General features: G+C 43.1%; 1 protein-coding gene across 1 annotated transcript; it reads right to left on the reverse strand.

The window, feature by feature from the left end:
* Window positions 1-371: 371 nt before the first annotated feature.
* Xrcc2 (X-ray repair cross complementing 2) lies at window positions 372-14,565 on the reverse strand. The gene is made up of 3 exons (XM_048340513.1): window positions 14,427-14,565; window positions 11,838-11,919; window positions 372-1,551 (listed from the first exon to the last, which is right to left on the reverse strand). The coding sequence occupies exons 1-3, from the start codon at window positions 14,463-14,465 to the stop codon at window positions 830-832; spliced, it is 843 nt and encodes a 280-aa protein (XP_048196470.1). The 5' UTR covers window positions 14,466-14,565; the 3' UTR covers window positions 372-829.
* Between the last annotated feature and the right edge of the window lie 2,351 nt (window positions 14,566-16,916).

Here is a 16,916-nt window from a genome sequence, read left to right on the forward strand (position 1 = left end):
AGCCTATATTAGATGTAATAAAAATAAACAAAACTAAAAAGGTAACTGGGACCTGGTGGCTCACACCTACATAGTCTCAGCTACTCAGGAAGCTGAACTCTGAGGATCGCAGTTCAAAACCAGCCCGGATAAGACAGTCCTTCAGACTCTGACCTCCAGTTAACCAGCGAAAAAGCCAGAAATGGATCTGTGGCTCACGTGGTAGAGCACCAGCCTTGAGTAAAAATGCTAAAAGGACAGTATCCAGGCCTTGAGTTCAAGCCCCATTGCTGGCAACGCACGCACGCACGCATGCAACCATGCACAGACGAATCCATCCTGCCAAGACCACTCTGAGAAATACCTCAGTGGCTTCTCACTGAAAACTGAGGAAGCTTGGTTATTTATACACCAAATTCTGCCCCTGGTGGCTAAGGACTGCCCAGCTCTGCAGACACACTTCCTAAGGGAGGAGGCATAAGAGACTGGGAACACAATTGAACTTTCCTAAAGAAATGTTTTGCTGAATTCCAAAAATGTGACACCAAGTTGTATATAGAAGTCCCTTTTATTTAGTCTAAAATATGTATATTCGTTTTAAAACAAGCTTGGTTCAAAGTTTTAACTTTTGACATTAGGAACACAACAGCCTGTAGTCTTAATAACACTAGTTTAAGAAATCCATTATGTGCAATACTGCCAATAATAATAAAAAAAAATCCATTCTGTGTCGAAACATTATTACGTTACTTCCCTCAGACTTAAAAACCTTTAGAATGAAATCACTTTAGCTTATAAAATGCTTCTTAAGGCCTGTATTAGAGCTTGTAAAAAACTATTTTATGACCATTCAACAAAATTCCACCCCACTTTCTCTGATAATAAAAACGTGTTTTCTTAAACTGTGACTTGTTAAATGGCGTGAAACTAAGGAGAACTGGCTGGTGCGGTTAGCATCTTCGTGTTTGGAGAAGAATATCCTGTGCTTCACCACTTGCTGCCAAGCCTTACACAGATAGGGTCTGTAGTCCGCATCGGCGTCCGAGGGCCATTTACAGGCAGCCGCTGGCCCCTCTGTGGCCGCTACAGCTCTCTGCATTATACTTTGTGTCGTGGCAAAGAGGACCAGGCGATACTCATTGACGAGTCTCTCTAGGAGCTGAGAACATTTCTTCAGAGTAGACTCCTGCAAGTTCACACTTTCTCCTCCATTGACCCGGTCTATCCAGTAAAACGCGGACAGGCTATCCACAATCAAAAGACACAGAGAGGGGTGGCTACAGAACATGGCTTCTAGTGAATAGAGGGTGAGCAGGAGCTGGGTACTGCTGCTGCAGTACACCAGAAACAGCCTTCCAAGGCAGCGCTTGATCATTTCTTCAGAGCTCTGCGACAGCCTATGCTCAAGAACTGTCACGAGCCGGAGCATGTCAAAGTGGTAGTCTGTATCAATAAATAAGACTTCTAATTCCAATCCACCGTCTGACCTTGGAAGTATACACCGTGCTGTTAAATGATAGAGCATTTCTGTTTTTCCTGTTCCTTCTGGACCATGAAATTCAAGAATATCACCTGTGTAAAGTTTAAAAATGTCAGTCAAAATGCAGAAAGGAAAAGTCTGCAGGAAGGTTTAAGGAAACATTTAAAGAAATGTCAGACTCCAAATCCATTTGCCCGAATGGATGTAAGGGAACGATCCCATTAACTGTGGAGGGAGGCAATGGAGCCACCCTCAACACGCTGTTCTCGGTCTCACTTGTCAAGGGGGAAAGTCTCACTGGCCCGGTGAGGAGCTGCAGCGGCGCAGAGGCAAGCTGGGGTCTGCTGGGTGGGGAGTTTTTGGATACTAGGCAGGGGTCACTCCTTGCGTGGAGGTGGAGCAGCCATCTCCACACAGTGAAGAGGAAAGGTGCTCCCGAGGATGGGGGAGGGGGGAGGGCAGGCAGACAGATGTGCCCAGGCCGTGGGTAAAAACATGGAATCCCACACCAGCCGCTCGCAGCCTATCCCGTACTACTACACCAGGAGGAAAGGAAGCCTCTCCCTGAGCTGGGACTTCTGCCGCTGGCTGGTGAGGGCAATCCCTAGTCAGGGGCCTCAAGCGAGGGGCACTAGGAGGGGCACAGTTCTTGACTTTGTCATTTCACGCATTACAGAGGGTGAGCGTGCCATGGTGCTCGGGCCCCGCACGCCGAAGGCACGCCGCAACGGAAAAGCCCTCACCTGAGTCCGGATTGCTTTAGGTCATGCTTCTCCATAGCAATAGCTCTTCAGAGCTGGGAGGGCAGCAATTGTGTAGCATGCATGGGGCCCTGGGTTTAATCCCCAGCACCACACACACACACACACACACACACACACACACACACACGCCTATACACACACAAGAAGGATCTCTGCAAATTGTAACTAGCTGCATAATTATTTCCCCCAGTAGTATAAGCCAAAGTCAATGACTTTGAACTTTAAAGATTCCAAGTTTCTTGCTCTATAGTTCTTACTAACTTCAAGAGCAGTACAAGCTAAATAAAACACACCTGGGAAATTGTCCTGCTTCCAGAACTTTTCAAAATGCATTCTAAAGACTAATGCTCCAATTCTTCCTATTTTTGTTTGTCATTACTGATAATATATGGCTGAACCATCTGATTTGGAAACACTGTTTAAAAGCAGGTTTTGTAGGCCTCAGTCAAATTACAGTCTACCTAAAAATTCAGATACTTTATTTCCTATTATTAACAAACCATTGGACATTGAAGCATTCACAAATAATGTAAAGGCATAAAAGGCATAAAGTTGCAATTTAACAGAAGTAACCTCAAGTATTTATTCTATTACACAGTAGGGTGACTACAGTTGACAATAATATATATTTCAAAATAGCTACAAGGAGAGATTTTGAATGTTCTTCCCACAAAGAAATGACAAATGTGAGGTGAGTGATAAGCTAATCACTATGATCATTGTATAAGACACACATCCTGAAATAGCACCTTGTATGCTACAAATACATACAATTATTATGTATAGGTTTAAAAATGTTTTTGGTCATGGGGAATGAACTGGGCTTGGGGCTCACTGTCCCTGAGCTCTTCAGCAAGGCTAGTGCTCTACCACTTGAGCTATAAGTGCCGCTTCTGGTTCTTTGGAAAGTCTCATGGACTTTCCTGCCTAGGCGGACTTTGAACCTGGATCCTCAGATCTCAGCCTCCTGAATAGTTTGGATTACAGGCATGAGCCACCAGTACCCGGCCAGTTAAAATTTTTTATTAAAAAGCTAGCAAGTTATACCGTACACAAAAAGTGGAACTTCAGACAAGGCTGGGATGTAACTTAGCGGTAGAGACTTACCTAGAATGCTTGAAGCCCCAGGTCTGACTCTCAACACTACACATACACACACAAATAAAAAACGTAGTCAATTTCCACTATAACTTTACATAAAATTTGCTATTCTAAATTTATATTTAAATAAGCCAGGTGCTGGTGGCTCATACCTGTAATCCTAGCTTCTGAAAGAGGCTGAGATCTGAGGATGGTGTTTCAAAGCCAGCCAGGACAGGAAAGTCTGTGAGACTCTTATCTCCAATTATCCACAAGCAAACTGGAAGTGGTACTGTGGCTCAACGTGGTAGAGAGCTAACCTTGAGCAAAAGAGCTCAGGGATAGGCCCAGGTCCCAAGTTCAAGACCCACGATTGACAAATCATAATAATAATAAATTTAAAAGAGATTCAGTCTCAAGGAGTAAAACTATTTTCATATGAGCAATTGCTCTTGAATACTCTTACTGAAATTAACATCGCTGTGTGCAGTGGTGCGCACACGCAGTACCAACTATCCCAAGAGGATGAGACAGGACAATCACTTGGGCCTAGAAGTTTGAGGCCTGTTTGGGAGCACAGTGAGATTCTACCTTCTAAACGAATTAAAAAATATATATAAGCCAGGTGCCAGTGGCTCACACCTGTAATCCTAGTTACTCAGGAGGCTGAAATCTGAGGATCACAGTTCAAGCCAGCCCAAGCAGAAAAGTCTGTGAAACTCTTATCTCCCAGTAACCACCAGAAAACTAGAAGGAGGGCTGCGGTTCAAAGTGGTAAAGTGCTACCTTTGAGGGAAAAGAGCTCAGGGACAGCACCTAGGCCCTGAGTTCAAGCCCCATAATCAAGCAAAAACAAAACAAAACCCAAATACAGTACAGTGACTGAAATTATATGAAGCCATATTGCAAGCGACTCTCCTCTGTAGTACTTGGGAGCTAAGTGGAGTCCCTCCCTCACTAGCAGTCTTCCACTGCTCTGTTATAGAAACAATGAGCCAGATGAGTAAAGATAACCTATAGCACCAATACTAATGGCAGGAAGGGAAAGCTGAAACAATGTAGTCATCTGACAGTGGTCTCTGGACACAGTGTGTCCTCAGGAGCAGGATGCAGAAACCAAAAAACAAACTGCACCAAAACCTCCTCCACCTTTTCCCAAAAACAAACCACAAATTGTCCTCCTCCTCCCTTCTCCAAAAGGTAGCCATGAGAAGCTGATTAGCAGCAGCTGGCCCTTCTAATTCTTCCCCTCTGAGGAGACTGCTTCCTGCGAGCATGGTGACTGAGGCAGGAAGAGCGACTTCCACCCCAGCATCCACACTGTCACACTACATGATAACTGGCTGTTTATGTGGCAATATTTCCTGTCAGTTGTGTTGTGTGTGTGTGCACACGCGTGCACAAGTCTTGGGCTTAAACTCATGGCCTAGGTACTGTGAGTTTTGTGCCCAAGGCTAGGGCCCTACCATTTTGAACTACCACAGCTCCATTTCCAGCTTTTTGGGGCCCAGGCCGGTTTCGAACCACGAACCTCAGATCTCAGCCTCTGGAGTAGCTAGGATGACAGGCATGAGACACTGGTGCCTGGGTCCTGTCAGCTTTTTTAAGGTTGAGACTTGAACATCCTATCCCCACCACAAAATATGGTGTCTTGTAAATGTATTTATTACTTTGAAAGACACCTAAAGAGTGAAAACCTCAGTTCTAAATGGTCTAATTCTGGAAAACAGTTTTGGGGGTGTTTTGGGTTTTTTTTGTTTTGTTTTGTTTTGTTTTGCCAGTTGCGGGGCTTGAACTCTGGGCTCATGAGTAGCACTCTACCACTTTGAGCTACAGCACTACTTCCGGTTTCCTGGTGGTTAACTGGAGATCAGAGTCTCAGGGATTTATCTGCCTGGGCTGGCTCTGAACTGCGATCCTCAGATCTCAGCCTCCTGGATAGCTAGGATGACAGGCAGGGGTGAGCCACCGGTGCCTGGCTGGAAGACCTACCTGGTGAGGTGGCAAGTATGGCAAGGTATGAAGGCCCTTGACTAGGCACAAAGAATCAGCACAGGAGTTGCAGCAAGAACAGGAACAAACCATGAGTGGTGGGCCTGTCTCCAGCCCAAACCAACCAAGCTTACACTGAAATTTTGTCAGGTCCTTGGTCCTGAATGGTGAAGCCCTCAGTACAGGCTGAGAAGTAGCTGTAAAGATGCTACATACTGAGTTATCCACCCAACGGCCAAAAATGGGGCTGTGGCTCAAGTGGTAGAGTGCTAGCCTCGAGCTTTAAAAGCTCAGGCACAGTGCCCAGGCTGAGATCAAGCCTCAGGACATGTACCAAAATAAATAATAATAATAATAACAACAACAACAGAAAAGCCAGAAGGAAAACCATCACAGGGCACAAAGGGTATCAGAAAGAATGAAACATTACAATAAATCCAGCAGAAAATTAAGAAACAGAAAGATAGCACCGGAAGGGCAAGAAAACTCAGTAGTGTAGTTTGCAAAGTTCATATGTCATTGATATTCTGTGAACCAAATGTTAAATAAGATGCTTAGAAGACTGAGTGAAGGGCACTGTGAAGTACTGACTACTTTGAGAGCAGCCACCAAGGACAGCATCCAGATGTAGAAAGTTAGTTCAAAAACAGGTATTATAGTTTGTTTGCTCTTATTTGCCTTCCTCATCATGCTGTGCTAGGAAACGATCGTAGGGCCTTGCACATGCTAGCAAGTGGTCTACCACTGAGCTTCACCCAAAGCCCTTCAAACACATTACCTCTTCTAAAAAGTTACAGTAATTATACAAAGTAAAAGGCTTCCTGATGATGTTTCTATACATGCATATATGTACTTTAATCATCTTATTTTAAAAGTACAACAATTCAGTAGACTCGTCATAAGGCTAGAGGACCAAATGAAGATAATAACTGATGGTAAGAAATGTAAAAAAATTGGAGAGAAAAGGGAAGAACTGGGGGGGGAGGGGCAAAAATACAGGAAACTGTTTAGAAGGTAAATATTTTTGTTTGTTTTTGTTTTTTTTTGGCCAGTCCTGGGCCTTGGACTCAGGGCCTGAGCACTGTCCCTGGCTTCTTTTTGCTCAAGGCTAGCACTTTGCCACTTGAGCCACAGCGCCACTTCTGGCCGTTTTCTGTATATGTGGTGCTGGGGAATCAAACCCAGGGCCTCATGTATACGAGGCAAGCTCTCTTGCCACTAGGCCATATTCCCAGCCCTAGAAGGTAAATATTTTACAATTAACTTTGCCATTCATTTTCTTGGGCTTGTCTTTCTTCTGATACCACTTCTCTTTCATTCTATCTTTCTCTCCCCCGTCCTCTCTCTTCAGATACTGGATTCTGACCCTGGGACCAGCCTTGGCTTTTGCACTCTACCACTTGAACTCCACCTCCACTTCCAGCTTTTTTGTTGGTTAATTTGAAGTTAAGTGTCTCTTGGATTTGTCTATCCTCAGATCTCGATAACTTAAGAGTAGACATGAGCCACCAGGGCCCCTTCTCTTCTTCCTTCCCTCTTTCCTTCTTTTAAGATTTGTTGATTTATTTGCAATGATGGGAATTAAACCCAGGAATACTCATATGCTAACAAACACTCTACCTCTGCAATGCCTCCTAACTTTTCCCAAGTATCTTCTTGGAGAGGGGCGGTGATTATAAACATCTCTCAGCATAGTTCAAAAAGAATAAATGTCATGATGAAATCTCTTACTACACGCAGTTAATATACACCAATAAAAAATGGGGAAAAAAAGACTATTACCGACATGGCTCAGCAAAGCCTTCTAAACCTGTACATTAGCTTTAGCTCCCTGAGGTTGGTTTATGGATTCCTTTGAGCCTTCGTTGGGCATGAATGAAGGTGAGGCCAAGGAATTTCTCTAAGGTTAAGTCTCTCGTTGAGAGATTAATTCACAGATAACACTTCCTGTTCATAACTAGGGAGTAAAATCTACATACTTGCAAGTTACACATGAATATGATCATTAAGGTCCTTGAACTAAATTCCCATAAGTATGCTAATGATGAACTAAAAAAATCACTTCTGCTGATTTTATAAACATTCATGCTTATTCATTAAGATAAAAAATTGTGTTCAAACATTATGTTCTATAGAAGGGACATGGTCCTTTTAACTCTATTTGAAGTCACTATCTCATATGTTTCTGTGAGCTGTTACAAAAAATAGCACCCTTGTCCAGCCAAAGCACTGAATATGACAACTTGTGATGAATTTTTTTTAAAAAAAGTTCTACAGTTTGGCACTTGAAGAAATTAAACTAACTCAGAAAATCTGGATGGTTTGGCCCTGACAGCTACTCTTACAAATAGATGCTGTAAGGAGTCAGGGCAACAGATTGTAGAAAAGAGTTACGAATCTAAAGATCTTTCAAAATAAGGAAAAGAAAGAAATGCCAAAAAATACATCATCTTGGTACCATCCTACTAACTATATAACAAATATGTTGAATTTTTAGTTAGTCATTATAGTACTGAAGAAGTGTGAATTAGTACATGGTACTAAATAACTACTATCCAAAAAGCATTAAAAATGTGTTTACCACAGCATTAGAGACTCGTAAAATGCTTCAGTATCTCCTGCGTAAACTTTAGCTTACCTAAAACTATTTCAGGTAACAAATGTTACTAATAATTCCAGTCTTTTTTCCCTGCAGAAATGGTGATTGAACTCAGGACCTTGCTCTTGCTATGCAAGTGTTTTACTACTTGAGTCATGTCTGTGGCCCTTTTGTATGTATTTTGTTCTTGAGATAAGATCATGCCAACTTTTCTGGGGCTGATCCTGAGCTCTCAATCCTCTTGCCGCTAATGCCACAGAAATAATACACCAGAGACAGAAGTGAGTTACAGGTATGCATGAGCACACTGGACTAGGATCCCAGGCGTGAATCTGCTCTTGTGCCAAAGAGGTGTACCTCTAGGTAGCTATCTACAGCATCTACAACAATTCTATGACAGTTTGTCAGTGCTGGGGCTTGAACTGGGGGCCTGGGCACTCACTGTCCCTGAGCTCTTTTTGCTCAAGGCAAGTATTATATCTACCACTTGAGCCACAGCTCCATTTCTGGCTTTCTTGGGGGTAGGTAGTTGGAGATAAGAATCTCAGGACTTTCCCGTGTGGGTGGGCTTTGAACCATGCATGATCTTCAGATCTCAGCCTCCTGAGTAGCTAGGATTACATGTGTAAGCCACCAGCACAGTATTGGCCCTGTTTTAGGTAAACATTTTGGCTACCGACTAAATAGGATGATGGTTTTCAATTTCTATAATAATATTTGAATGTAGAAGTTGTGCTAGCAAAGCCTGCTTTAACATATTAATATTAGCTTTACAAAACTTAACTTAATAGATGTTTCTGTATAGGTCAATAGAAAAGACAGCAGTAGAAACATGTTTTATGTTTGTAATTCTTTTTCATGTATTTGGTTTCAGAACTATAGAAAAAAAATCCTAATTATTTTAGCTCAGTAATAATGTTAATGTGTTGGTGGGCACACAATGCATAAAGATATAATTAGTACCAGCACAAGCAGGAGAGAAGGAACAAACCTACAGAGTAGTCAAGTTTTTATAATTGTTGAGGTTAAAGTATTAATCCAAACTAGACTGCTAGAGAAATTAAGATGTTGTTTTAATCCCAGGGAAATAAGTAGGGAAATACTTTTTTTAAAAAATAGAGAAAAGAATAAGAGAACTGAAATGATAGACTGGAAAATACCTAGTTAACACAAAATACAATTGTAAAGGAGAATCAGAGAAACAGGAAAGGCATTAAGACGTATATGAATAGGTCAAATGGTCATAATCTTAATCTGATCTGTACGTTACACTGATATAAATGTCCCTATAAAATGGCAGAGTAACCAGAATGGAATAAAAACCTAATTACAGGCTGCCTACAATAAACAAACTTTATAATCTAAGTCATGAATACAAACTAGGAAAGGAGATACCAGAAAACAATACAGGTTTGAAGTTGTTAGATTAGTGGGGCTTTTTATTTTTGTTTCCTCTAGTCCTGATGTTTGAACTCAAGGCCTGGGAGCTCCCCCTGAGCTTCAGCTCAAGGCTAGAGCTCTACTACTTGAGCCACAGCATCACTTCCAGCCATCTCTGAATAGTTTATCGGAGATGAGAGTCTCATGGGACCTTCCTGTCTAGGGTAGCTTTGAACCATGATCCTCAGATCTCAACCTCCTGAGTAGCTCAGCTAGTAGCTGAGCCATCAGTGCCTAGCCAAAACCTACTTTGAAGACAAAAGTTATTATGGGAGATGGAAGTGTTTTCCTGCTCTGCCACGTGAGCCACAGCTTCTCTTCCAGGTTTTGTGGGTTAACTGGAAATGAAAGTATCATAAACTTCTCTGCCTAGGCTGGCTTTGAACCATGATTCTGACTTCTCAGCCTAGTTGGGACCACAGATGTGAGCCATGAGCTCCCAGCTCTACCCCTGACTGCTGTGAACAGCGACAACGCTTCAAGATACTGGATCATAGAGTAGTTCTCTTTTTAATTTTTTGAGAAATTTCTATGTTTTCTGGAACTGCACCATTTTCCAATGGATCATTTTTCAATACCACCAACGGCACCTAACGGTTCCAAATTCTTTACATTCTGGCTCACATCATTGCTAACATTTACTTTCTGTGTTTTGGGGGTACTTGGGTATGCATTTCGGGTCCTGCATTGCCCCTTTGAGCTACACTGAGTAGCCATCCTAATGGGTGTAAAGTGATAAAGAACAGTTTATAAATATAAATGTGTCAACCAGCAAAAGGACATAATAATATCATTGTTATTTCCTTTAGTTCTGAGTCAGTGTCTTAACTATATATAGTCTAAACTGGCCTTGAACTCATGCCTCAGGCTCCCAAATGTTAGGATTACTGGTGAGTGTCACCACACTGGGCTGTAAATATTAACCTTGGAATAGGCAATGGCTTCTTACATACAATACCAAAACATGAGCAATAAAAGCCAAAATAAACTAGACTTCACCAAAATTATTAATTTTTGTTATTAATCATCAACACAGCCAGAAGATAACCTGAACAAATGGACTAAATATTGCAACCTTACTATTTTTTATATTCCAGGTCTTGAGCCTAGAATACATAAAAGACACAACTCAGTAACAGGCTCAGAGTGGTAAAACACTAGCCTTGAGCAAAAAGCCAGCTCAGGGACAGTACCCCAGCCCCAAGTTCAAGCCCCATAATGAACAAAAAAAACAAAAAAGTGAATAATCTGTTTCTCCAATTGAGGCAACAGCTATACAACTGTTTAACTGTCCAAAACATGACACTTAAATGGGTAAATCATATTTCTCTAAAGCTGTTATATTAAAAGAAACCAAAATGTAGATCTTCCTTATCTATGGTTTCTGCCCTGATGTTCCTCGTGTGTGTGTGTATGTGTGTATGTGTGTGTGTGTGTGTGTGTGTGTGTGTTGGGATAGTGAGGTTGAATCTTGAGGTCTGTTCGCTACGAAATCATTCCACCACTTAAACCATATTCTGACCCAACTGCTTCTCCATTTTTAATAGTTAGTATATTGTATATCGTCCCTTGTTAAGAGTATGTATATACAAACAAGTATATGTGGAAAAACTTCTTTTATAAAACTTAATTTATTGGACTGGGGTGTGATTCAAATGGTAGATTTCTTGCTTAGCAAGTAAACATGTATAGTTTGATCTCCAGTACTTTTTTTTTTTTTTTTGGTTGCCAGTCTTGGGGCTTGGACTCAGGTCCTGATCACTGTCCCTGGCTTCTTTTTGCTCAAGGCTAGCACTCTAGCTCTTGAGCCACTTCTGGCTTTTTCTGTTTATGTGGTGCAGAGGAATCGAACCCAGGGCTTCATGCATGCAAGGTGAACAACACTCTACTGTTAAGCCACATTCCCAGCCTGCATATATACATTTTTTAACCAATATATGCTGTCTTCCCAGTTTACATAGTTACTTGTACATTTAGTGATCTCCTTCTCTATATTAGTTCTATAGACCTTAGGACGGAGATAGTCTCCTTCGCTCCTCTTTTTTTGTACCAGTCCTGAGGGCTTGAACTCAGAGCCTGGGCACTGTCCATGAGATTTTGTGCTCAAGGCTAGCACTCTACTACTTGAGCCATACATAGCTCTACTTTCAGCTTTTTGTTGGTTAACTGGAGCTGAGTCTCATGAGGCCTCATGGGCTTTTCTGCCCTAACTGGCTTCTAACCTCTGTCCTCGGAACACAGCCTCCTGAGTAGCTAGGATTACAGGAGTTAATCATCTGCATCCAGTGGATGGAATGGTATTTATCTTTTTTTTTTATTAAAAATTAGCATATATTAATTGTACACTGAGGGTTTCATTGTGACATTTTCATACAATGTATCCCAATTAAACTCACCCCTCTATCACTCTCCCTCCCTTCCCCCCCCCACTTCTTAAAAACAATCTCAACAAGTTTCATTGTTTAATTTTTATACTAAATACTTTTTAAAGTTGCACTTTTACCATGCACAGGTGAATCTTCATCAGCAAATAAATTTGGTTCTATTTCTTTCAAGGAACTTCTACCTTCAAGGCGGGCAAGAAGCTTACAAAAGAAAACAGAAGAAAACTCATTACTTAAAAATTCTACATTTATCTAACTTTTCAAAATCCTATATGAATAACTTTGAAATTTTGAAGATTTGAAGGAAAAAATAAAATGGGAAATGTGACTTAAAAGAAATACAGTGTTCAGGGCTGGGAATATGTGCTAATGGTAGAGTGCTTGCCTCATATACATGACGCCCTGGGTTCAAGCCAGAGTGGCTCTGTGGCTCAAGTGGTAGAGTGCTAGCCTTGAGCAAAAAGAAGCCAAGGACAGTGCTCAAGCCCTGAGTTCAAGCCCCAGGACTGGCAAAAAAAAGAAAAAAATACTGTGTTCAACTATTCTTAAGCTATTTCATTTTTTGCCCAGTGCTGGTGGCTCATGCCTATAATCCTAACTACTCAGGAGGCTGAGATCTGAGGACTACAATTCAAAGCCAACACTGGCAGAAAAGTTCATGAGACTCTCATCTCCAATTAATCACAGAAAAAGCCAGAAGTGGCGTTGTAGTTCAAGTGGTAGAGTGCTAGCCTTGAGCAAATGGAGCTTAGGGACAGTGCTCAGGCCCACGACCATACCCCTGCCCCCCCCCCCCCACAAAAGATATTCCACTTTTTGTAAATGTACAAAAAATTGTCGGCACAAAATGTTTGTGTACTTAAAAGGAATAGTCAGCTTTAAAATGTAAAGCCAAACTATTAATTGCACACTATTCACTTTATCTTGTAATTAAATTTCTCCTTGTACTTGTAATACCTATTACAGTTATTTGTTTTACGTCATCCCATTTTATCTAGGAAAGGAAAATAGAGCAAGAAAACCTGTTGAGAGTGTAACAGAGGAGGTAAAATTGATTAAAATAGAGGGGAATGGATATGCAAAAGTAATAATGAAATCCCACCCTGTATAACTAATATAATCCAATTTTAAAAAGCATGTATTCAAATTCAACAAAATAATTAACTCCAGAAGTTACTCCAACTACTTAGGCTCAAAACTGTACAACTCTTCTCCATGGCTCCTTATTGTATGGTATTCAAGTGAGTATTGTAATTTTATTGACATTGTTACTCATAGTTATCGACCTGACTCAACCCATTCACATCTGACTTTCCACTGTTACTACAAAAATCAAGGCCAGGCTGAGCACTCCCAACACATGCCAGTAATCCTAAAGACTAAAGAAGCTGAGACTGAGATCTGAGGATGGCAGTTCAAAGCCAGCCCAGACAGGAAGTCCATAAGACTCTCTCCAATTCATCACCAGAAAACCAGAAGTGGAGCTGTAGTTCAAAAAGGTAGATCACTACCCTTGAGCAAAAAAAGCTCAGGGATAGTGCCCAGGCCCTGAGTTCAAGCTCCAAGGCCACCACCAACAACAACCAAAAAAGAGGACTGGATTCAGAGAAAATCAGCACACATATACTTATTAATATAGATGTGATTAAAAACAAAAATTACCATGTTAGTCTTTTATAATGTAGACCATAGAGCAAAGAAAATTACTAGAGACTCTGCATAGTTGTGAAAGGATCCATCCACTAGGAAGACACTGAGATCCTTAGTGTACACACCTCAAACAGCAAGCCTAATGTTACAAAGTAATCTGACAGAGTGGAAAGGAGAGCCCAGTGCCAGTGGCTCAGGACTGTAATCCTAGCTACTCAGGAGACTGATAACTGAGGATCACAGTTCAAAGCTAGCCCAGTAGAGAAAGTCCATGAGACCCTTATCTCCAATCACCAAAAAAGGCAGAAGTGGAGCTGTGGCTCAAGTGCAAGAGTGCTAGCCTTGAACAAAAACAGCTAAGGGATAGTGCCCAGGCCCTGAGTTCAAGCCCTAAGACCAACCAACCACACACACACACACACACACACACACACACGCACACATACAGATAGTAATGAAAACCAGACAAATGCCCAGCGAACAGCTGGAATCCTAACACCCACCCACTTCTTAGCAACTGATGGAACGACTGGATGAAATCAGCCAAGGATACAGAAGACCTAAACCCGCTCAACCCACGCAGACTTACTACAAATCACATCACTCCTAGTATAATAAACATTGCTTTTCAATGGGACAAATTCGTTAAGACAACATTTTGGGGGCATGCAACTGATTTCCACAAGGATAAAAATAAATTAAACACTGAAATCGTGGATAGCGTGTTCTCCAAAAACGTTGGGGAGACAATGAGGATCAGACACAGTCAACAGGAAAAATTCTGGGAGTCCTCACCAAATGTAGCGTTTTCTCAATGAAACGGGAGGCGTAGTAGAAAAAAGGAGGAGGGGGGGTGGAGAGGGAGGAGGAGGAGGACGTCGAGGCAGGGCTTCCCCCCACCCCACCCCACCCCACCTCCACCCCACCCCGGGCCTTCCGGAGCTGCCAGGCCCTCGGCCCTCGGGCGGGGCGGGGCGAGGCGGCCGGGCCCCCGGGGCCCAGCCCGGCAGGCCGCGAACGCCCCGCGCCGCCCCGCGCTCCCACCCGGAGACTCTCACCTCGGTCCCGGACTCAGCCCTGTGGAAGTCACTACACATGCCCACGGAAGCCGGGAGCCCCACAGACCCAACTTTCCCGCCACGAACGCCATTGACCCGCAGGCCGCGAGACGCAGCCAGTGAGGAGGCGCGCGGAGCGCCGGGCCCGAGGCTCGCGCGTGCGCAGGGAGCCGCCGCGCGGGGGGGGGGGCGAGGAGGCGGGGGCGCATGCGCAGTGGGACGCCTCGATGACGTCACCGCTCCCGCCCCCGCCCCGCCCTCCGCTCCCCGTCTCCATGGAGACCGGGAGGCCGCTGGTACGGTCGGTGCTTCCCTCGGTCGCACATTTATAGGCGGCGGGATGAGCACCGCGCGCCACCCGCGCGTGGTTCTTGACAATGGTCGAAATGCGTTTACTGCGGTGAGCGTCGCTGCTGGAAGCCGGGCGGGTGCCTCGGCCAGGGAGCTGGCCCCCGGTGGGCGGGTCCCCGGGCCCGGAGCGCGGACCTGCCAATCAATCAATCAATCAATCAATCAATCACTCACCGAGTCCTCCTCCCTTCCCTCGTGGGTGGAAAGCCGCTGACTAGACTGCATGTGTCATTCATGGGTAACGCCACAGACGAAAAGAAGAAAGGGGCGTGGGGGTGGGGGGTGGGGATGTGGCCTACTGGCAGAGTGCTCGCCTTGCATGCATGAAGCCCTGGGTTCGAGTCCCCAGCACCACATACACAGAAAAAGCCACAAGTGGCGCTGCGGCTCAAGTGGCAGAGTGCCAAGTCCTGGGCCTTGAACTCAGGGCCTGAGCGCTGTCCCTGAGCCTCTTTTGCCCAAGGCTAGCACTGGAGCCTCAGGGCCACTCCTGGCTTTTTCTGTGTATGTGGTGCTGGGGACTCGAACCCAGGGCTTCATGTATGCAAGGCGAGCACTCTGCCACTAAGACACCTTCCCAGCCCTGTCCAGCTCTTTTTTTGAGGCGGAAGTCTTACTAGTGAAGGCAAAATGCCCATTCATCAGTTTACATACGTGTATAATTTGTACTTCATAATCTTTATGAATATATTGTCTATATCCATTATAGTATATAATATTGTAGTATATGTCTGAGTAGTATGGATTGTATATATACGTTTATGTTATATACGTAATTTATATATTGTACATGTGTATATAAGTAATATAAGTATAAGTAATAATATAAGTAATAAAAGATGCATATATAAGTAATATGTGTGTATAGTATATGTATATATACATACGTTATGTATATGTATTATATAATATACTCTTACATATACACATATGTGTATGTGTGTATGTATATATGTATATAAATAAGTGTATGTTATGTATATAATATATGTATATACAAGTATAAAAATAATATGTGTGGGCTGGGAATGTGGCCTAGTGGCAAGAGAGCTTGCCTCGTATACATGAAGCCCTGGGTTCGATTCCTCAGCACCACATATATAGAAAACGGCCAGAAGGGGCGCTGTGGCTCAGGTGGCAGAGTGCTAGCCTTGAGCAAAAAGAAGCCAGGGACAGTGCTCAGGCCCTGAGTCCAAGCCCAGGACTGGCCAAAAAAAAACATAAATAAATAAAAATAAAAATAATATGTATAAATGAGAAAATACAACATACCCGACCTTAAACTCATACTTCGAACACTGTAGAGAAACACATTACAGCATTATTCATAATTGCAAAATATTGGAAATATCCTAAATAGCCCTACAGAGGAGAAAGTATGCCTTTGCCTGGGAGTGGAGCGCTCCTTGGAGCACGGTGACGGAGCGCGAGGTTTGCCTCGGAGTGGGGTGCTCCCTGGAGCACGGAGTGAAGGTGCTGTCTATGCACTTGCGTGGAGTGGTTCCCAGGACTCCGTGTTCAAGGAAAAAGCAAAGTGGAAGGGGTATCTGGAGTTCCTTAGCTTTAATGGAAGAGGGAGACAGAAATAAGAAAATGCACACTTCTGTTCTTTTAGGCTAAAAAGAACAGGAAGGATACATGAGAAACCAAGAAAACCGATTATCTACGGGAAGCAGAAATATGAAAAAGAGGGTAACATTAATAAAGTGAAAGTTGGGGGCTGGGCACTGGTGTCTCACACCCGCAATCCTAGCTATTCCAGGAAGCTGGAGAGCTGAGAACCATGGTTCAAAGCCAGCCTGGGCAAGGAAGTCTGTGAGACTCTTATCTCCAATTAACCACCCGAAAACCAAAAGTGGAACTGTGACTCAAAGTCACAGAGCAGTAGCCTTGAACAAAAAGACTCAGGGACAGAACCTGGGCTCTGAGTTCAAACCCCAGGACCAACCATTTTCATACTTCCTTCCCAACCCCCTCTCCCTTTTCTTAATTTTATTTTTTATTTTTATTTTTTGCCAGTCCTGGGGCTTGAACTCAGGGCCTGAGCACTGTCCCTGGCTTCTTTTCTTAATTTTATAGGATATGCGTTGAATTTTTTCTCTTTTTTCTTTTTTTTTTTTTGGTACTGGGGATCGAACC

Source organism: Perognathus longimembris, chromosome 2 (genome assembly GCF_023159225.1).
Source record: "Perognathus longimembris pacificus isolate PPM17 chromosome 2, ASM2315922v1, whole genome shotgun sequence".
NCBI classification, from domain to species: domain Eukaryota; kingdom Metazoa; phylum Chordata; class Mammalia; order Rodentia; family Heteromyidae; genus Perognathus; species Perognathus longimembris.